Here is a 23,158-nt window from a genome sequence, read left to right on the forward strand (position 1 = left end):
TCAGTCATCTGCAACTGACAGTAACCTTCCTGCAAGCCCACGGGTGGCTTATCAATTGGAAGAAGTCCTCACTGGTCCCAGCTCAAATCATGGTGCATCTGGGGGCACTCCTGGACATGCACAGTAAGAGACTTCTGTCTCCAAGCTTCAGGACAGGATACGATGCTTCCTTCCTCGGCCCAGAGTGTCGATTCACTTGGTGATGCAAGTACTTGGCCTTATGGTGTCGGCCTTCGACGTGGTAGAGTATGTTCAATTTCATTCCTGCTCATTACAGAGGTTAATCCTTTCCAAGTGGGACGGCCTACCTTATCAGATCAGTTCTCACATGATTTCTTTGTCTCCAGAGGTTCATCTTTCGCTAACCTGGTGGCTCCAGGACTAGCAATTAAGCAGGGATCCCTGACTGGGTCCTGCTAACGATAGACGCCAGTCTGAGGGGATGGGGGTGGTGTTGGAGCAATACTCTTTTCAGGGTCGCTGGAGCAAGGAGGAATCATTCCTTCTGATAAACATCCTAGACCTGAGGACAGTGTTCAATGCACTATCTCGCGCCCTGCCTCTAGTACAGAACAGGCCTGTTCAAGTACGATCAGACAATGCCACCAAAGTGGCATACATAAACCATCAAGGCAGCACTCAAAGCCGCATGGCTATGATGGAAGTGTCAATAATCCTTTGTTTGGCGGAATGCCATCTACCAGCCATATCAGCAGTGTTCATTCTGGGTGTCCTGAACTGGGAAGCGGACTTCCTCAGTTGCCAGGACGTGCACGCCGGAGAGTGGTGTCTTCATCTGGAAGTCTTTCAGCTCCTAGTGGAAAGGAGGGGCCTACCGGACGTAGACCTCATGGCGTCTCGACACAATCACAAGGTTCTGGTCTTCAGATCTCTGACCAGGGATCCTCAGGCAGCATTTGTGGACAAGTGCAAAAAGTAGAGAAACAGTTACACCAGCGCATACAAAACTTGAAGATAATTATTCCAATAATTGGGAAGATGGTATCATCCTTTCTCTCAGTCAAATAACATGCAAATTTGAGAGAAGAAACAAAAATGCATAGTATAATACTGTTTTAATAAATAACATACATCACAAAATTTTATAAAAAGCCCAACAAGGATAGGGTTAAAAAACATAAGGTGGAATTTTATGCTAAGACAAAATGTAACACTGAACATGTATCCATATATAGCTGGATAATGGATGCAATTACCGATGTATTAAGAGAACTGTTTTACTAGTTCTCAAATGCGCATGCTCCAGAAATATTTCATATATGGTAGCAGCATATGAAACACATTAAAATGTTGGGGGTATCCTGAACAGACTCGCGGGATGGATAATTACCAATTCGTTGTAAAGAACTGGCAACGCTCCGTTCTTAAACGCGTTTGAATATCAAAAAAGTCCCAGGCTGCAGCTCCAGGTATTTCTGTCACGTCCACCACCGCGATCGTCCGGTCCCCCAGTAGCGGCACCCACGCGTTCCGACCCTCGTCGGGGTCTTTCTCAAGGTAAGCCTTAGAAGGTGAATGAGTCCGTGTCCATTCGGGGATGATTAAAAACCTCCCGCAGACTTTGATTGGTCCCAGCGCGTGAGTCTCTATATATCAGAAAACTACAAGTCCCATTATTCTTTGCGCGAGGACTGTCATATCCGTTTCCTTTATATCGCGTCCCGTTGCCATAGTGATTCGTGGACACACTGGCAGTTTCATGAAACTTTCGGCTGCCCTACGTGTTCTCTCTGGTGTCACTTCTGCCCAGGGTACTACGTCAGTTTAAACAAGAAAAAGGAATGCTACTTCTAGTCACTCCAGCGTGGCCCTGACGGCATTGGTTCTCAGACCTGCTGGATCTGTTGACAGAGCATCCCCTTCTACTTCCTCAGCGTCCAGACCTCCTCGTACAGGGCCCTTGTCTCTACCCATACCTGGCCAGACTGGCTTTGACGGCATGGCTCTTGAAGCATCACTCCTGAGGGCCAAAGGAGTTTCAGAGGCAGTTATCCAAACTATGTTGAAGGCCCGCAAACCGGCTTCAACCCGGATTTATTAAAGCTTCTTGAATTTCTCTATCGTCCTAGTGGATGCTGGGGTTCCTGAAAGGACCATGGGGAATAGCGGCTCCGCAGGAGACAGGGCACAAAAAGTAAAGCTTTTCCAGATCAGGTGGTGTGCACTGGCTTCTCCCCCTATGACCCTCCTCCAGACTCCAGTTAGATTTTTGTGCCCGGCCGAGAAGGGTGCAATTCTAGGTGGCTCTCATAAAGAGCTGCTTAGAGAAAGTTTAGCTTAGGTTTTTTATTTTACAGTGATTCCTGCTGGCAACAGGATCACTGCAACGAGGGACAGAGGGGAGAAGAAGTGAACTCACCTGCGTGCAGGATGGATTGGCTTCTTGGCTACTGGACATCAGCTCCAGAGGGACGATCACAGGTACAGCCTGGATGGTCACCGGAGCCGCGCCGCCGGCCCCCTTGCAGATGCTGAAGTAAGAAGAGGTCCAGAATCGGCGGCTGAAGACTCCTGCAGTCTTCTAAAGGTAGCGCACAGCACTGCAGCTGTGCGCCATTTTCCTCTCAGCACACTTCACACGCAGTCAATGAGGGTGCAGGGCGCTGGGGGGGGGCGCCCATTGGAGGCAAATGTAAACCTATATAAAGGCTAAAAATACCTCACATATAGCCCCCAGAGGCTATATGGAGATATTTAACCCCTGCCTGTATTCACAAAATAGCGGGAGACGAGCCCGCCGAAAAAGGGGCGGGGCCTATCTCCTCAGCACACGGCGCCATTTCCTCTCACAGCTCCGCTGGTCAGGACGGCTCCCAGGTCTCTCCCCTGCACTGCACTACAGAAACAGGGTAAAACAGAGAGGGGGGGCAAATTTAATGGCAATATCTTGATATATATAAAGCAGCTATAAGGGAGCACTTATTATAAGGCTATCCCTGTCATATATAGCGCTTTTTGGTGTGTGCTGGCAGACTCTCCCTCTGTCTCCCCAAAGGGCTAGTGGGTCCTGTCTTCGTTTAGAGCATTCCCTGTGTGTCTGCTGTGTGTCGGTACGTGTGTGTCGACATGTATGAGGACGATATTGGTGTGGAGGCGGAGCAATTGCCAAATATGGGGATGTCACCTCCTAGGGGGTCGACACCAGAATGGATGCCTTTATTTATGGAATTACGGGATAGTGTCAACACGCTAAAGCAGTCGTTTGACGACATGAGGCGGCCGGACAATCAATTAGTGCCTGTCCAGGCGCCTCAAACACCGTCAGGGGCTGTAAAACGCCCTTTGCCTCAGTCGGTCGACACAGACCCAGACACAGGCACTGATTCCAGTGGTGACGGTGACGAATCAACCGTATTTTCCAGTAGGGCCACACGTTATATGATTTTGGCAATGAAGGAGGCGTTACATTTAGCTGATACTACAGGTACCACTAAACAGGGTATTATGTGGGGTGTGAAAAAACTACCTATAGTTTTTCCTGAATCAGAAGAATTAAATGACGTGTGTGATGAAGCGTGGGTTGCCCCTGATAAAAAGCTGATAATTTCAAAGAAATTATTGGCATTATACCCTTTCCCGCCAGAGGTTAGGGAGCGCTGGGAAACACCTCCTAGGGTGGACAAGGCGCTAACACGCTTATCAAAACAAGTGGCGTTACCTTCTCCTGAGACGGCCGCACTTAAAGATCCATCAGATAGGAGGATGGAAAATATCCAAAAAAGTATATACACACATGCAGGTGTTATACTACGACCAGCTATAGCGACTGCCTGGATGTGCAGTGCTGGGGTAGTTTGGTCAGAGTCCCTGATTGAAAATATTGATACCCTGGACAGGGACAATATTTTACTGTCGTTAGAACAAATAAAGGATGCATTTCTTTATATGCGTGATGCACAGAGGGATATCTGCACACTGGCATCACGGGTAAGTGCTATGTCCATTTCGGCCAGAAGAGCTTTATGGACGCGACAGTGGACAGGCGATGCGGATTCAAAACGGCATATGGAAGTTTTGCCGTATAAAGGGGAGGAGTTATTTGGAGTCGGTCTATCAGATTTGGTGGCCACGGCTACAGCCGGGAAATCCACCTTTCTACCTCAAGTCACTCCCCAACAGAAAAAGGCACCGACTTTTCAACCGCAGCCCTTTCGTTCCTTTAAAAATAAGAGAGCAAAGGGCTATTCATATCTGCCACGAGGCAGAGGTCGAGGGAAGAAACAGCAACAGGCAGCTCCTTCCCAGGAACAGAAGCCCTCCCCGGCTTCTACAAAAGCCTCAGCATGACGCTGGGGCTTCTCAAGCGGACTCGGGGACGGTGGGAGGTCGTCTTAAAAATTACAGCGCGCAGTGGGCTCACTCGCAGGTAGATCCCTGGATCCTGCAGATAATATCTCAGGGGTACAGGTTGGAATTAGAGACAGATCCACCTCGCCGTTTCCTGAAGTCTGCTTTACCAACGTCCCCTTCCGAAAGGGAGACGGTTTTGGAAGCCATTCACAAGCTGTACTCTCAGCAGGTGATAGTCAAGGTACCTCTTCTACAACAAGGGAAGGGGTATTATTCCACTCTATTTGTGGTACCGAAGCCGGATGGCTCGGTAAGGCCTATTCTAAATCTGAAGTCCTTGAACCTGTACATAAAGAAGTTCAAGTTCAAGATGGAGTCACTCAGAGCAGTGATACCGAACCTGGAAGAAGGGGACTTTATGGTATCCTTGGACATCAAGGATGCGTATCTCCACGTTCCAATTTACCCCTCACACCAGGGGTACCTCAGGTTCGTTGTACAAAACTGTCACTATCAGTTTCAGACGCTGCCGTTTGGTTTGTCCACGGCACCTCGGGTCTTTACAAAGGTAATGGCCGAGATGATGATTCTTCTTCGAAGAAAAGGCGTATTAATTATCCCATACTTGGACGATCTCCTAATAAGGGCAAGGTCCAGAGAACAGCTAGAGATGGGATTAGCAATATCTCAAGAGGTGCTAAAGCAGCACGGATGGATTCTGAATATTCCAAAATCCCAATTAATGCCGACAACTCGTCTGCTGTTCCTAGGGATGATTCTGGACACGGTTCAGAAAAAGGTTTTTCTTCCCGAGGAAAAAGCCAAGGAGTTATCCGACCTGGTCAGGAATCTCCTAAAACCAGGAAAGGTGTCTGTACATCAATGCACGCATCTTCAGATGCACCTGCGGATAACCCTGTCTCCAAGGACAAGGGTATCTCTTCTGTGGTGGTTGCAGAGGGCTCATCTATTGGAGGGCCGCAGATTCGGCATACAGGATTGGATCCTGGTGACCACGGACGCCTGCCTGAGAGGCTGGGGAGCAGTCACACAAGGAAGAAACTTCCAGGGAGTGTGGTCGAGCCTGGAAAAGTCTCTTCACATAAACATTCTGGAACTAAGAGCAATCTACAATGCTCTAAGCCAGGCGGAACCTCTGCTTCAAGGAAGACCGGTGTTGATCCAGTCGGACAACATCACGGCAGTCGCCCATGTAAACAGACAGGGCGGCACAAGAAGCAGGAGTGCAATGGCAGAAGAAGAGATCCGCAGGCAATAGCTGTGGACGCGCTGGTAACACCTTGGGTGTACCAGTCGGTGTATGTGTTTCCTCCTCTGCCTCTCATACCAAAGGTATTGAGAATCATACGGCAAAGCGGAGTAAGAACGATACTAGTGGCTCCGGATTGGCCAAGAAGGTCTTGGTACCCGGAACTTCAAGAGATGGTCACGGACGATCCGTGGCCTCTACCTCTAAGACAGGACCTGCTTCAGCAGGGACCGTGTCTATTCCAAGACTTACCGCGGCTGCGTTTGACGGCATGGCGGTTGAACGCCAGATCCTAAAAGGAAAAGGCATTCCAGAAGAAGTCATTCCTACCTTGATTAAGGCAAGAAAGGAAGTCACCGCGAAGCATTATCACCGCATTTGGCGGAAATATGTTGCGTGGTGCGAGGATCGGAGTGCTCCGACGGAGGAATTTCAACTGGGTCGTTTCCTACATTTCCTGCAATCAGGATTGTCTATGGGTCTCAAATTGGGATCTATTAAGGTTCAAATTTCGGCCCTGTCAATATTCTTCCAAAAAGAATTGGCCTCAGTTCCTGAGGTCCAGACTTTTGTCAAAGGAGTACTGCATATACAGCCTCCTGTGGTGCCTCCGGTGGCACCGTGGGATCTAAATGTAGTTTTAGATTTCCTCAAATCCCATTGGTTTGAACCACTAAAAAATGTGGATTTGAAATATCTCACATGGAAAGTGACTATGTTACTGGCCCTGGCGTCCGCCAGGAGAGTATCTGAACTGGCGGCTTTATCTTATAAAAGCCCTTATTTAATTTTCCATTCGGATAGGGCAGAGCTGCGGACGCGTCCGCATTTTCTCCCTAAGGTGGTATCAGCGTTTCATCTGAACCAGCCTATTGTAGTGCCTGCGGCTACAAGCGACTTGGAGGACTCCAAGTTGTTGGACGTTGTCAGAGCTTTAAAAATATACATTTCAAGGACGGCTGGAGTCAGAAAATCTGACTCGCTGTTTATACTGTATGCACCAAACAAGTTGGGTGCGCCTGCTTCTAAGCAGTCGATTGCTCGTTGGATTTGTAACACAATTCAACTTGCACATTCTGTGGCAGGCCTGCCACAGCCTAAATCTGTTAAGGCCCATTCCACAAGGAAGGTGGGCTCATCTTGGGCGGCTGCCCGAGGGGTCTCGGCATTACAACTCTGCCGAGCAGCTACGTGGTCAGGGGAGAACACGTTTTGTAAAATTCTACAAATTTGATACCCTGGCAAAGGAGGACCTGGAGTTCTCTCATTCGGTGCTGCAGAGTCATCCGCACTCTCCCGCCCGTTTGGGAGCTTTGGTATAATCCCCATGGTCCTTTCAGGAACCCCAGCATCCACTAGGACGATAGAGAAAATAAGAATTTACTTACCGATAATTCTATTTCTCGGAGTCCGTAGTGGATGCTGGGCGCCCATCCCAAGTGCGGATTATCTGCAATACTTGTACATAGTTATTGTTAACTAATTCGGGTTATTGTTGTAGGGAGCCATCTTTCAGAGGCTCCTCTGTTATCATACTGTTAACTGGGTTTAGATCACAAGTTGTACGGTGTGATTGGTGTGGCTGGTATGAGTCTTACCCGGGATTCAAAATCCTCCCTTATTGTGTACGCTCGTCCGGGCACAGTACCTAACTGGAGTCTGGAGGAGGGTCATAGGGGGAGGAGCCAGTGCACACCACCTGATCTGGAAAAGCTTTACTTTTTGTGCCCTGTCTCCTGCGGAGCCGCTATTCCCCATGGTCCTTTCAGGAACCCCAGCAACCACTACGGACTCCGAGAAATAGAATTATCGGTAAGTAAATTCTTATTTTTTACTTCACCTGGTGTGCTGAGAAAAGAATTATGATGCATATAGATTCAGAACTTCCAGAATTCTGGCTTTTCTGCAACGAGGCCTTGATTTAAGCCTTCGTCTGGCCTCCCTCAAGGTTCATATATCGGCCTTGTTGGTGTGGTTTCAGAGGAATATTGCATATATACCTGACATTCATACATTCACTCAGGGTGTCCTGCGGATTCAGCCTCCCTATTTCCCTCCCGTGGCTCCCTGGAATCTGGCTCTCTGCTAAATGCCCTGCAAGAGTCTCCATTTCAACCTCTTGGATCGGTGGACCTTAAATGGCTCACGGCCAAGGTCCTGTTCTTGCTGGCTATTGCCTCTGCAAGGAGGGTTTCGGACTTAGGCGCTTTGTCCTGTCGTCCAACCTTTTTGATATTTCACCATGACCGGGCAGTTCTACGAACTCGACCAGCTTATTTACCTAAAGTGGTGTCATCTTTTCACCTTAACCAAGAGATTGTGGTTCCGACCTTTGTCATCGGATTTGTCTCCCAAAGAACGTTATTTGGATGTAGTTAAGGCTCTCTGTATCTATGTGGAGAGGACTGCCTCTATCAGGAGGTCAGATGCCCCTTATGTCTTGTTTGGTTTCCACAAACGTGGCTGGCTTACGAATAAGCAAACCATGGGCAGATGTATTAGAATGGTGATTGCACAAGCTTATGCGCAGGATGGACTACCAGCTCCTGCTGCTATTAATGCCCTGTCTGTTGGACCTTCTTGGGTGGCCCGCCGTAGCGTGTCTGCAGAACAATTGTGCAAGGCTACGTGGTCCTCAGTGAACACGTTTCTTAGGTTCTATGCCTTTTATAACTTTGCCTACCAGGATACTTCCTTTAGACGCCAGATTCTTATATCCGCTAAGGTGCGTCCCCGACCTTGAGGAACTGCTATAGAACATCCCTGATGTTTTCCCTGTGGAAACCAATGTTACCTGCTGCAGAAAAGGGGAGTTATGGTATACTTACCATTGTTAACTTTCTTTCTGCGAGGTACATTGGGTTCCACAGGGCGCCCACCCTGATGCATCTAGCTTCTTTGGGTTTGTATGGCATTAGCCGCTGTTACCTTCTCCTGTCGTGAGAATGTGGTTCTATGTGACTAACATCTGTCTTCTCTCTTACCTGCTCCTGCATTGGACTCGTTAACGAAACTGAGCTCTCAGTGCCTGAAGGTGGGGTTATAGAGGAGGCCCAAATGCATCCTGGAACAGCTTGAAGCTTTGACCTGTTGGTGCCTCGGATCAAGAGCCACTCTACACCCCGATGTTTTCCCTGTGGAACCCAATGTACCTTGCAGAAAGAGAGTTTACAATGGTAAGTCTACCATAACTCTCCTTATTATACACTTCCCTTCAGAGGAAAGATGAAGTACAGTATAGGATTTAACAGAATTGTCTTACTGACCCCATCCCTTCCCCATGTACAGATGTTTCAAGATGTAGGAGGACACATAAGCCACATAGCAGGAGAAACCTGGTGTGAGTGAGCTGGCAGGTGCTGAAAATTAGCATCACTACGCTCCGCTCTGCTGATTCTAATTATAAGTGCATGCCTCTATTCCTATATGCCTGTGCGTCTAACTGCAAATTAAATGGTAGGTTAGTGTTTTCTAGGAAAACACTGTAACGAACCATTTCGTATGCTGAAATAGCCATGGTCGCACACACAATATAGGCATGCTGCATATAATTTTAATCAACATAATCTGTCTGTGCGTCGTATTTGCATCATTTTGCGAATAAGACGCATTGTAAAGGAAAAGGCACACTAGAAAGGCTTTTTAACGTGCAGGGAGGCTAGATGTGAGAGGACACATCTCTACCAGCACATCACAGAATAAAACATGAGGAGGCAGAGATTTGATCACTATCTATCAGCGTGCTTCTAGGTACTTAAACTCCCTCTGCTTACACCCCTGTGCATAATTAGAATTCAGTTTAATTTGAATTTATACTCATATTAATAACATTATATTTGTTTTAATTCACAGGTTACTCTGCTAAAATTTTGCATGAAAAACAGCAGATACTTGCCTTAGAAAAAGATGTAAGTTTGTGTGATGAAACTATTTTGGATTTACAAAAATTCTTGGCACAACCTTCTCCATTATCTTTATTGTAAGTATGATCAATAACATTAATTCACAAAAATTCCAAAATGTTCAAATATAATATACTGGTGGTATATTTAACAGTTGTATTTAATAGTACAGGTTGAGTCTCCCTTATCCAAAATGCTTGGGACCAGAGGTATTTTGGATATCGGATTTTTCCGTATTTCAGAATAATTGCATACCATAATGAGATATCATGGTGATGGGACCTAAAGCTAAGCACAGGATGCATTTATGTTACATATACACCTTATACACACAGCATGGAGGTAATTTTAGCCAATATTTTTTATAGCTTTATGCATTAAACAAAGTGTGTGTACATTCACACAATTCATTTATGTTTCATATACACCTTATACACACAGCCTGAAGGTCATTTAATACAATATTTTCTCTATCGTCCTAGTGGATGCTGGGGTTCCTGAAAGGACCATGGGGAATAGCGGCTCCGCAGGAGACAGGGCACAAAAATTAAGCTTTAGGATCAGGTGGTGTGCACTGGCTCCTCCCCCTATGACCCTCCTCCAAGCCTCAGTTAGGTTTTTGTGCCCGGCCGAGAAGGGTGCAATCTAGGTGGCTCTCCTAAAGAGCTGCTTAGAAAAGTTTAGTTTTAGGTTTTTTATTTTACAGTGAGTCCTGCTGGCAACAGGATCACTGCATCGAGGGACTTAGGGGAGAAGAAGTGAACTCACCTGCGTGCAGGATGGATTGGCTTCTTAGGCTACTGGACATTAGCTCCAGAGGGACGATCACAGGTACAGCCTGGATGGGTCACCGGAGCCGCGCCGCCGGCCCCCTTGCAGATGCCGAAAAGAGAAGAGGTCCAGAAATCGGCGGCAGAAGACTCTTCAGTCTTCTTAAGGTAGCGCACAGCACTGCAGCTGTGCGCCATTGCTCTCAGCACACTTCACACAGCAGTCACTGAGGGTGCAGGGCGCTGGGGGGGGGCGCCCTGGGCAGCAATGAAAACCTGTTATTTGGCAAAAAATACCTCACATATAGCCTCCGGGGGCTATATGGAGATATTTAACCCCTGCCAGAATCCGTTGAAGAGCGGGAGACGAGCCCGCCGAAAAGGGGGCGGGGCCTATCTCCTCAGCACACAGCGCCATTTTCCCTCACAGAAAGGCTGGAGGGAAGGCTCCCAGGCTCTCCCCTGCACTGCACTACAGAAACAGGGTTAAAACAGAGAGGGGGGGCACTAATTTGGCGTTAGACATATATATAAAGATGCTATAAGGGAAAACACTTATATAAGGTTGTCCCTATATAATTATAGCGTTTTTGGTGTGTGCTGGCAAACTCTCCCTCTGTCTCTCCAAAGGGCTAGTGGGTCCTGTCCTCTATCAGAGCATTCCCTGTGTGTGTGCTGTGTGTCGGTACGTGTGTGTCGACATGTATGAGGACGATGTTGGTGAGGAGGCGGAGCAATTGCCTGTAATGGTGATGTCACTCTCTAGGGAGTCGACACCGAAATGGATGGCTTATTTAGGGAATTACGTGATAATGTCAACACGCTGCAAGGTCGGTTGACGACATGAGACGGCCGACAAACAATTAGTACCGGTCCAGACGTCTCAAAAACACCGTCAGGGGTTTAAAACGCCCGTTTACCTTAGTCGGTCGACACAGACACGGACACTGAATCCAGTGTCGACGGTGAATAAACAAACGTATTCCTCATTAGGGCCACACGTTAAGGGCAATGAAGGAGGTGTTACATATTTCTGATACTACAAGTACCACAAAGATGGGTATTATGTGGCAGTGAAAAAACTACCGTAGTTTTTCCTGAATCAGATAAAATAAAATGAAGTGTGTGATGAGGCGTGGGTTTACCCCGATAGCAAATATTGGCGTTATACCTTTTCCCGCCAGAAGTTAGGGCGCGTTGGGAAACACCCCTTAGGGTGGATAAGGCGCTCACACGCTTATCATGTGGCGTTACCGTCTCCAGATACGGCCGCCCTCAAGGAGCCAGCTGATATGAAGCTGGAGTAATATCCTAAAAAGTATATACACACATACGGTGGTTATACTGCGACCAGCGATCGCCTCAGCCTGGAAATGCAGTGCTGGGTTGGCTTGGTCGGATTCCCTGACTGAAAATATTTTAGTGATATAGAGCATTTAATAGGATGCAGTATATATATATATATATATATATATATATATATATATATATATTATATATATATGCGAGATGCACAGAGGGATATTTGCACTCTGGCATCAAGATAAGTGCGTTGTCCATATCTGCCAGAAGATGTTATGGACACGACAGTGGTCAGGTGATGCAGATCCCATACGGCACATGAAAGTATGGTCGTATAAAGGAGAGTAGGTACTTGGGGTCGGTCCATCGGACCTGGGGGCCACGGCAACAGCTGGGAAATCCAACCTTTTTACCCCAAGTCACATCTCAGCAGAAAAAGACACTGTCTTTTCAGCCTCAATCCTTCCGTTCCCATAAGGGCATGCGGGCAAAAGGCCAGTCATATCTGCCCAGACATAGAGGAAAGGGAAGTAGACTGCAGAAGGCAGCCCCTTTTCCAGGAACAGAAGCCCTCCACCGAGTCTGCCAAGTCCTCAGCAGGACGCTGGGGCCGTGCAAGCTGACACAGGTGAGGTGGGGGGTCGTCTCAAGAGTCTCAGCGTGCAGTGGGATCACTCGCAAGTTGACCCCTAGATCGTACAAAGTATTATCCCAGGGGTACAGTTTGGAGATTCGAGACATCTTTTCCTCGCAGGTTCCTGAAGTCTGCTTTACCAAAGGCTCCCTCCGACAGGGAGGCAGTATTGGGAAAAAATTCACAAGCTGTATTTCCAGCAGGTGATAATCAAAGTACCCCTCCTACAATCAAGGAAAAGGGTATTAGTCTTCCACACTATATTGTGGTACTGAAGCCAGACGGCTTGGTGAGACATATTCTAAATCTGAAATTTTTGAACACTTACATACAAAGGTTCAAATCAAGATGGAGTCACTCAGACAGTGATAGCGAACCGGAAAAAAGGGGACTATATGGTGTCCCTGGACATCAAGGATTACCTCCATGTCCAAATTTGCCCTTCTCAACAAGGGTACCTATGGTTCGTGGTACAGAACTGTCAATATCAGTTTCTGACGCTGCCGTTGAATTATCCACGGCACCCCGGGCCTTTACCAAGGTAATGGCCGAAAAGATGATTCTCTTCAAAGAAAAGGGCATCTTAATTATCCCTTACTTGGACGATATCCTGAAAAGGGAAAGGTCCAGAGAACAGTTGGAGGTCGGAATAGCACTATCTAAAGTAGTTCTATGACAGCACGAGTGGATTCTAAATATTCCAAAAATCGCAGCGTTTTTCCGACGATACGTCTGCTGTTCCTAGGAATGATTCTGGGCATAGTCCAGAAAAAGGTGTTTCTCCTGGAGGAGAAAGCCAGGGAGCTATCCGAACTAGTCAGAAACCTCCTAAAACCAGGCCAAGTATCAGTGCATCAATGCACAGGAGTCCTGGGAAAAATGGTGGCTTCTTACGAAGCAATTCCATTCGGCAGATCTCACGCAAAAAATTTTCAGGGGGATTTGCTGGACGAATGGTCCGGATCGCATCTTCAGATGCATCAGCAGATAATCCTGTCTCCAAGGACAAGGGTGTCTCTTCTGTGGGGGCTGCAGAGTGCTCATCTTCTAGAGGACAGCACATTCAGCATTCAGGACAGTGTTCTGGTGACCACGGATGCCAGCCTGAGAGGCTGGGAAGCAGTCACACAGGGAAGAAATTTCCAAGGAATGTGGTCAAGTCTGGAGACTTTTCTCCACATGAATATACTGGAGCTAAGAGCAATTTCCAATGCTCTGAGCCTAGGAAGACCTCTGCTTCAAAGTCAGTCGGTGCTGATCTGGTCGGACATCATCATGGCAGTCGCCCACGTAAACAGACGGGGCGGCACAAGAAGCAGGAGGGCAATGACGGCAAGAACTTTTCGCTGAGCAAAAAATCATGTGATAACACTGTCAGCAGTGTTCATTCCGGGAGTGGAAAACTGAATTTCCTCAGCAGGAATGAATTCCACTCGGAAAAGTGGGAACTTCATCTGGAAGTTTCCACATGATTGTAAACCGTGGGAAAGACCAAAGGTGGTCATAAGATGGCGTCCCACCTGAAGCGCCAGGTCAAGAGACCCTCAGGCAATAGCTGGGTCGCTCTGGTAACACCGTGGGTGTACTAGTCGGGTATGTGTTCCCTCCTCTGCCTCTCATACCCAGGGTATTGAGAATTATAGGAAGGAGAGGAGTAAGAATCATACTCGTGGCTCCGGTTTGGCCAAGAAGGACTTGGTAACCGGAACTTCAAGAGATAAGAAGGGTCTTGATTCAGCAAGAATCATGTCTGTTCCAAGACTTACCGCAGCTGCGTTGACGCAGGGGCGGGTGAACGCCGGATCCTAAGGGAAAAAGGCATTCCAGAAGAGGTCATCCCTACCCTGGTCAGAGCCAGGAAGGAGGTGACCGCACAACATTATCACAGTTTAGGTGAAAATATGTTCCATGGTGTGAGGCCAGGAAGGCTCCACGGAAGAATTTCAACTAGGTTAATTCCTATATTTCCTGCAAACAGGAGTGTCTATGGGCCTCAAATTGGGGTCCATTAAGGTTCAAATTTCGGCCTGTCTATTTTCTTCCAGAAAGAATTGGCTTCAGTTCCTGAAGTCCAGAAGTTTGTCAAGGGAGTACTGCATATACAACCCCTTTTGATGTCTCCAGTGGCACTGGGGGATCTCAACGTAGTTTTGGGGATTCCAAAAATCACATTGGTTTAAACCACTCAAATCTGTGGATTTGATATATCTCACATGGAAAGTGAACATGCGGTTGGTCCTGGCCTCGGCCAGGCGAGTGTCAAAATTGGCGGTTTTGTCTCACAAAGCCATATCTGATTGTCCATTCGGACAGAGCAAAGCTGCGGACTCGTCCCCAGTTTATCCCTAAGGTGGTGTCAGCGTTTTACCTGAACCAGCTTATTGTGGTACCTGCGGCTACTAGGGACTTGGAGGACTCCAAGTTGCTGGATGTTGTCAGGGCCCTGAAAATATAGTTTTCCAGGTCGGCTGGAGTCAGGAAATCTGACTTGCTGTTTTATCCTGTATGCACCCAACAAGCTGGGTGCCCCTGCTTCTAAGCAGACTATTGCTCGTTGGATTTGTAGTACAATTCAGCTTGCACATTCTGTGGCAGGCTTGCCACAGCCAAAAATATGTAAATGCCCATTCCACAAGGAAGGTGGGCTCATCTTGGGCGGCTGCCCGAGGGGTCTCGGCTTTACAACTTTGCCGAGCGGCTACGTGGTCGGGGGAGAACAAGTTTGTAAAATTCTTCAAATTTGATACCCTGGCTGAGGAGGACCTGGAGTTCTCTCATTCGGTGCTGCAGAGTCATCCGCACTCTCCCGCCCGTTTGGGAGCTTTGGTATAATCCCCATGGTCCTTTCAGGAACCCCAGCATCCACTAGGACGATAGAGAAAATAAGAATTTACTTACTGATAATTCTATTTCTCGGAGTCCGTAGTGGATGCTGGGCGCCCATCCCAAGTGCGGATTATCTGCAATACTTGTACATAGTTATTGCTAACTAAATCGGGTTATTGTTGTAGTGAGCCATCTTTCAGAGGCTCCTCTGTTCTCATACTGTTAACTGGGTTCAGATCACAGGTTGTACAGTGTGATTGGTGTGGCTGGTATGAGTCTTACCCGGGATTCAAAATCCTTCCTTATTATGTACGCTCGTCCGGGCACAGTATCCTAACTGAGGCTTGGAGGAGGGTCATAGGGGGAGGAGCCAGTGCACACCACCTGATCCTAAAGCTTAACTTTTGTGCCCTGTCTCCTGCGGAGCCGCTATTCCCCATGGTCCTTTCAGGAACCCCAGCATCCACTACGGACTCCGAGAAATAGAATTATCGGTAAGTAAATTCTTATTTTTAATAACTTTGTGCATTAAACAAAGTTTGTGTACATTGAGCCATCAAAAAACAAAGGTTTCACTATCTCACTCAAAAAAGTCCGTAGTTCGGAATATTCCGTATTTCGGAATATTTGGATATGGGATACTCAACCTGTATTATGTAAAATGATTCTATGCAATGCTGTATGTGTGTAATAAATCTGCTTATCAAGTGAAAGATATCCATTAAGCAATTATGAGTTGAATTAAAATAGCGTTTAGGGCTGACCGTGGCTTCCTGTCTCTGCTGACATTGCGTCCAGCGGGTTGCCGGGAGATGACGTCACCAGGGCTTGTGAAGCGGCACATGTGGTGGCTGAATGCCGATGCTGTGGAGTGAAGTGTCACTCACATCCTCAAAAAAGAGGCTGTAAACATTGTTTACTAAAAAAGTTTTCTCCACAGGTGCCACTTACTAGATAACTTTTAGTACACACACACACACACACACACACACACACACACACACACACACACACACGTCCTAAAAGCGCTCTTCTTTTAATTCTATTTCACTTAAATGAGCTGCTATGTATTTTCACAAGCGTGATATATATTTATATAATCAATTATGAGTTGAAGTCAGTTTTGAAGATTAAGGGTTGTTGAGATCTGAGCCGGAATAAATGTGCCCAGGACCCATCTCTAAGGGTTACCCTCCAGACCCAGATATTCACACACATACTGAAAAAGCATCTGCTTGATTAGCCCCACCTACTTATATTGATTGTATTCAATAGAAGAGGTGTGAGTACAGGGTTGAGGAAGGATGCTTGGTAGAAAGATCGCCCCCCTTGCTCTGCAGTTCCACGGCCACAAATACATAGATACACAGTAATTGATCGGATGGAGTGCTGACCCCTGGCCATGATTGAAACTGGCCACAATTACATCACCTGCTTTCCCCGCGTAATCCATCCTTAATTTCTCTGACGTCCTAGTGGATGCTGGGGACTCCGTAAGGACCATGGGGAATAGCGGCTCCGCAGGAGACTGGGCACAAAAGTAAAAGCTTTAGGACTACCTGGTGTGCACTGGCTCCTCCCCCTATGACCCTCCTCCAAGCCTCCGTTAGATTTTTGTGCCCGAACGAGAAGGGTGCACACTAGGTGGCTCTCCTGAGCTGCTTAGTGAAAAAGTTTAAGTTAGGTTTTTTATTTTCAGTGAGTCCTGCTGGCAACAGGCTCACTGCATCGAGGGACTAAGGGGAGAAGAAGCGAACTCACCTGCGTGCAGAGTGGATTGGGCTTCTTAGGCTACTGGACATTAGCTCCAGAGGGACCGATCACAGGCCCAGCCATGGATGGGTCCCAGAGCCGCGCCGCCGGCCCCCTTACAGAGCCAGAAGACAGAAGAGGTCCGGAAAATCGGCGGCAGAAGACGTCCTGTCTTCAACAAGGTAGCGCACAGCACTGCAGCTGTGCGCCATTGCTCTCCGCACACTTCACACTCCGGTCACTGAGGGTGCAGGGCGCTGGGGGGGGGCACCCTGAGACGCAATAGAAACACCTTGGATGGCAAAAAAATGCATCACATATAGCTCCTGGGCTATATGGATGAATTTAACCCCTGCTAGAATACACACAAAAACGGGAGATAAGGCCGCCGAGAAGGGGGCGGAGCCTATCCTCAGCACACTGGCGCCATTTTCTCTCACAGCTCAGTTGGAGGGAAGCTCCCTGGCTCTCCCCTGCAGTCACTACACTACAGAAAGGGTTAAAGAGAGGGGGGCACTAATTATGCGCAGTATTAAAAATACAGCAGCTATAAGGGGAAAAACACTTATATAAGGTTATCCCTGTATATATATGGCGCTCTGGTGTGTGCTGGCATACTCTCCCTCTGTCTCCCCAAAGGGCTAGTGGGGTCCTGTCCTCTATCAGAGCATTCCCTGTGTGTGTGCTGTGTGTCGGTACGTTTGTGTCGACATGTATGAGGAGAAAAATGATGTGGAGACGGAGCAGATTGCCTGTAATAGTGATGTCACCCCCTAGGGGGTCGACACCTGAGTGGATGAACTGTTGGAAGGAATTACGTGACAGTGTCAGCTCTGTATAAAAGACAGTGGTTGACATGAGACAGCCGGCTACTCAGCTTGTGCCTGTCCAGACGTCTCATAGGCCGTCAGGGGCTCTAAAGCGCCCGTTACCTCAGATGGCAGATATAGACGCCGGCACGGATACTGACTCCAGTGTCGACGGTGAAGAGACAAATGTGACTTCCAGTAGGGCCACACGTTACATGATTGAGGCAATGAAAAATGTTTTACACATTTCTGATAATACGAGTACCACCAAAAAGGGGTATTATGTTCAGTGAGGAAAAACTACCTGTAGTTTTCCTGAATCTGAGAAATTAAATGAGGTGTGTGATGAAGCGTGGGTTTCCCCCGATAACAACTGATAATTTCTAAAATGTTATTGGCATTATATCCTTTCCCGCCAGAGGTTAGGGTGCGTTGGGAAACACCCCCTAGGGTGGATAAAGCGCTCACACGCTTTTAAGAACAAGGGCTCTACCCTCTCCTGAGATGGCCGCCCTTAAGGATCCTGCTGATAGAAAGCAGGAGGGTATCCTAAAATGTATTTACACACATACTGGTGTTATACTGCGACCAGCAATCGCCTCAGCCTGGATGTGCAGTGCTGGGTTGGCGTGGTCGGATTCCCTGACTGAAAATATTGATACCCTAGATAGGGACAGTATATTATTGCCTATAGAGCATTTAAAAGATGCATTTCTATATATGCGTGATGCACAGCGGAATATTTGCCGACTGGCATCAAGTCTAAGTGTGTTGTCCATTTCTGCCAGTAGAGGGTTATGGACACGACAGTGGTCAGGTGATGCGGATTCCAAACGGCATTTGGAAGTATTACCTTATTAAGGGGAGGAGTTATTTGGGGTCGGTCTTTCAGACCTGGTGGCCACGGCAACAGCTGGGAAATCCACGTTTGTACCCCAGGTCGCCTCTCAACATAAGAAGACGCCGTATTATCAGGCGCAGTCCTTTCGTGGGCAAGCGGGCAAAAGGTTCCTCTTTTCTGCCCCGTGACAGAGGGAGAGGAAAATAGGCTGCAGAAATCAGCCAGTTCCCAGGAACAGAAGCCCTCTCCCGCCTCTGCCAAGCCCTCAGTATGACGCTGGGGCTTTACAAGCAGAATCAGGCACGGTGGGGGCCCGTCTCAATGAATTTCAGCGCGCAGTGGGCTCACTCGCAAGTAGACCCCTGGATCCTTCAGGTGATATCTCAGGGGTACAAATTGGAATTCGAGACGTCTCCCCCTCGCCGTTTTCCTAAAGTTGGCTTTACCGACGTCTCCCTCTGACAGGGAGGCAGTTTTGGAAGCCATTCACAAGCTGTATTCCCAGCAGGTTATAATCAAGGTACCCCTCCTGCAACAGGGAACGGGGTATTATTCCACACTGTTGTGGTACCGAAGCCGGACGGCTCGGTGAGACCGATTCTAAATCAAAAATCTTTGAACACTTACATACGGAGGTTCAAATTCAAGTTGGAGTCACTCAGAGCAGTGATTGCGAACCTGGAAGAAGGGGACTACATGATGTCTCGGGACATCAAGGATGCTTACCTTCAAGTCCCAATTTACCCTTCTCACCAAGGGTACCTCAGGTTTGTGGTACAGAACTGTCACTATCAGTTTCAGACGCTGCCGTTTGGATGATCCACGGCACCCCGGGTCTTTACCAAGGTAACGGCCGAAATGATGATACTCCGAAGGAAGGGAGTTTTAGTTATCCCTTACTTGGACGATCTCCTGATAAGGGTAAGATCCAGAGAAAAGTTGGAGGTCGGTGTGGCACTATCTCAGGTAGTGTTGCGGCAGCACGGTTGGATTCTCAATATTCCAAAATCGCAGCTGGTTCTGACGACTCGTCTTCTGTTCCTAGGGATGATCCTGGACACAGTCCAGAAAAAGGTGTTTCTCCCGGAGGAGAAAGCCAGGGAGTTATCCGAGCTAGTCAGGAACCTCCTAAAACCGAGCCAAGTCTCAGTGCATCAATGCACAAGGGTTCTGGGAAAAATGGTGGCTTCCTACGAAGCAATCCCATTCGGCAGATTCCACGCAAGAACTTTCCAGTGGGACCTGCTGGACAAATGGTCCGGGTCGCATCTTCAGATGCATCAGCGGATAACCCTGTCACCAAGGACAAGGGTGTCCCTCCTGTGGTGGTTGCAGAGTGCTCATCTTCTAGAGGGCCGCAGATTCGGCATTCAGGACTGGGTCCTGGTGACCACGGATGCCAGCCTGCGAGGCTGGGGAGCAGTCACACAGGGAAGGAATTTCCAGGGCTTATGGTCAAGCCTGGAGACATCACTTCACATAAATATCCTGAAGCTAAGGGCCATTTACAATGCTCTAAGCTTAGCAAGACCTCTGCTTCAAGGTCAGCCGGTGTTGATCCAGTCGGACAACATCACGGCAGTCACCCACGTAAACAGACAGGGTGGCACAAGAAGCAGGAGGGCAATGGCAGAAGCTGCAAGGATTCTTCGCTGGGCGGAAAATCATGTGATAGCACTGTCAGCAGTGTTCATTCCGGGAATGGACAACTGGGAAGCAGACTTCCTCAGCAGATCAGGCAATAGCTGTAGACGCTCTGGTAACACCGTGGGTGTACCGGTCAGTGTATGTGTTCCATCCTCTGCCTCTCATACACAAGGTACTGAGAATTATAAGATGGAGAGGAGTAAGCACTATATTTGTGACTCCGGATTGGCCAAGAAGGACTTGGTAACCGGAACTTCAAGAGATGCTCACGGAGGATCCGTGGCCTCTACCTCTAAGAAGGGACCTGCTCCAGCAAGGACCCTGTCTGTTCCAAGACTTACCGCGGCTGTGTTTGACGGCATGGCGGTTGAACGCCGAATCCTGAAGGAAAAAGGCATTCCGGATGAAGTCATCCCTATCCTGATCAAAGCCAGGAAGGATGTAACCGCAAAACATTATCACCGCATTTGGCGAAAATATGTTGCGTGGTGCGAGTCCAGTAAGGCCGACGGAGGAATTTCAACTGGGTCGATTCCTACATTTCCTGCAAACAGGAGTGTCTATGGGCCTGAAATTGGGGTCCATTAAGGTTCAAATTTCGGCCCTGTCAATTTTCTTCCAAAAAGAACTAGCTTCAGTACCTGAAGTTCAGACGTTTGTAAAAGGGGTACTGTATATACAGCCTCCTTTTGTGCCTCCAGTGGCACCTTGGGATCTCAATGTAGTTTTTGGGTTCCAAAAGTCACATTGGTTTGAACCACTTAAATCTGTGGAGTTAAAATATCTCACATGGAAGGTGGTCATGCTGTTGGCCCTGGCCTGGGCCAGGCGCGTGTCAGAATTGGCGGCTTTATCCTGTAAAAGCCCTTATCTGATTTTCCATTCGGACAGGGCGGAATTGAGGACTCGTCCTCAGTTTCTCCCTAAGGTGGTTTCAGCGTTTCACCTGAACCAACCTATGGTGGTGCCTGCGGCTACTAGGGACTTGGAGGACTCCAAGTTGCTAGACGTTGTCAGGGCCCTGAAAATATGTTTCCAGGACGGCTGGAGTCAGAAAATCTGACTCGCTGTTTATTCTGTATGCACCCAACAAGCTGGGTGCTCCTGCTTCTAAGCAGACTATTGCTCGTTGGATTTGTAGTACAATTCAGCTTGCACATTCTGTGGCAGGCCTGCCACAGCCAAAAATCTGTAAATGCCCACTCCACAAGGGAGGTGGGCTCATCTTGGGCGGCTGCCCGAGGGGTCTCGGCTTTACAACTTTGCCGAGCAGCTACTTGGTCAGGAGCAAATACGTTTGTAAAATTCTACAAATTTGATACCCTGGCTGAGGAGGACCTGGAGTTCTCTCATTTGGTGCTGCAGAGTCATCCGCACTCTCCCGCCCGTTTGGGAGCTTTGGTATAATCCCCATGGTCCTGACGGAGTCCCCAGCATCCACTAGGACGTCAGAGAAAATAAGAATTTACTTACCGATAATTCTATTTCTCGTAGTCCGTAGTGGATGCTGGGCGCCCATCCCAAGTGCGGATTGTCTGCAATACTGGTACATAGTTATTGTTACCAAAAAATCGGGTTATTGCTGTAGTGAGCCATCTTTTCTAGAGGCTCCTCTGTTATCATGCTGTTAACTGGGTTTAGATCACAAGTTATATGGTGTGATTGGTGTGGCTGGTATGAGTCTTACCCGGGATTCAAAATCCTTCCTTATTGTGTACGCTCGTCCGGGCACAGTATCCTAACTGAGGCTTGGAGGAGGGTCATAGGGGAAAGAGCCAGTGCACACCAGGTAGTCCTAAAGCTTTTACTTTTGTGCCCAGTCTCCTGCGGAGCTGCTATTCCCCATGGTCCTTACGGAGTCCCCAGCATCCACTACGGACTACGAGAAATAGAATTATCGGTAAGTAAATTCTTATTTTCATTAACCAGCATCTGAGGAGTACAGGGGTAAAAGAGAAGGATCCCTCCTCCTTAGACCTGACTAGTCTCAGGGTTTTCTATTCAGTGATTTGCAGTTCAGTCCATCAGAACAGAAAGAGACTCTGGCTCACCTAAACGTATGTTTGGCTCCTGACTAAGACACAACAGACCATAGCCAATAATCATATAAATGTGAACAGCATATAGAGTATGACGCATCACACAAAGGCTATATATACTAGGTGGCAGGTTCATTGTTATTTAGAACCCTGCAGCGTAAAGATAGTTTTGACCTTCTAAATAGATCCCACTGGTGATCCCCGGCAGTTCCTAAGCCCCCTGTTCTGCCCACAATCCTGCAGCAAACCTGCTGTGGTGACTTGTATAGTGTAAATGTTGGAAGAAAAAAAAAGTGGGGCTCTCCAGCATTTTCAAAACCAGCATTTGTTTTTAGCCTAGACTGGTGGTAAAAATGTGGGTTCCCCCTATTTTTCATCAATCAGCACTAGGCTGAAACAGCCAAGGCTGGTGACACTGTGGTAGTGAGGAATTCAGCATGTTGTCTCCTGCCATAATGTCAACCAGCCCTAAACTGCTCACCCCAGGGCTAGAATACCTAGGGAAATGGGGTTACTGCCAGAAAATGGGGCACCCCTCCCAAAGGGGAACCAACCCACACCCGGGGATTTAAGTGTATAGGTCAGTGGTTCTTAAACTAGGGTGCCTCGGGGTACTTGCAGTGGTGCCCTGGGTTGTTAGACCAGGAAAAATTTGAATTATTTATGGTGAATGTAAAAGACAAAACCAGTGCTGGTGGCTTTCAATCATAAAATATGTGGACAAACAGAAGCGAATCCTGTCCCTCACCACATAACTAAACCTAAGGATGACATTTAAACACAATTTACTTCATTTAATATTTGTTTCTCTGACGTCCTAGTGGATGCTGGGAACTCCGTAAGGACCATGGGGAATAGACGGGCTCCGCAGGAGACTGGGCACTCTAAGAAAGAATTAGGACTACTGGTGTGCACTGGCTCCTCCCTCTATGCCCCTCCTCCAGACCTCAGTTAGAATCTGTGCCCGGCTCGAGCTGGTTGCACACTAGGGGCTCTCCTGAGCTTCTAGTAAAGAAAGTATTTATTAGGTTTTTTTTATTTTCAGTGAGATCTGC

The 23,158-nt window shown here is 47.8% G+C and overlaps 1 protein-coding gene across 16 annotated transcripts in view; it reads left to right on the top strand.

Moving 5' to 3' along the window:
• The window catches only part of LOC134980775 (protein SIX6OS1-like), a 987,982-nt gene that overhangs the window by 347,284 nt on the left and 617,540 nt on the right, over positions 1–23,158 (top strand). For all 16 annotated transcript variants that reach the window (XM_063947742.1, XM_063947731.1, XM_063947730.1 and 13 more), the window contains one exon: positions 9,434–9,560. In XM_063947742.1, the coding sequence (XP_063803812.1) occupies positions 9,434–9,560 (127 nt within the window). The remainder of the gene's footprint in view (positions 1–9,433; positions 9,561–23,158) is intronic.

This window comes from Pseudophryne corroboree, chromosome 12, assembly GCF_028390025.1.
Source record: "Pseudophryne corroboree isolate aPseCor3 chromosome 12, aPseCor3.hap2, whole genome shotgun sequence".
Taxonomy (NCBI): domain Eukaryota; kingdom Metazoa; phylum Chordata; class Amphibia; order Anura; family Myobatrachidae; genus Pseudophryne; species Pseudophryne corroboree.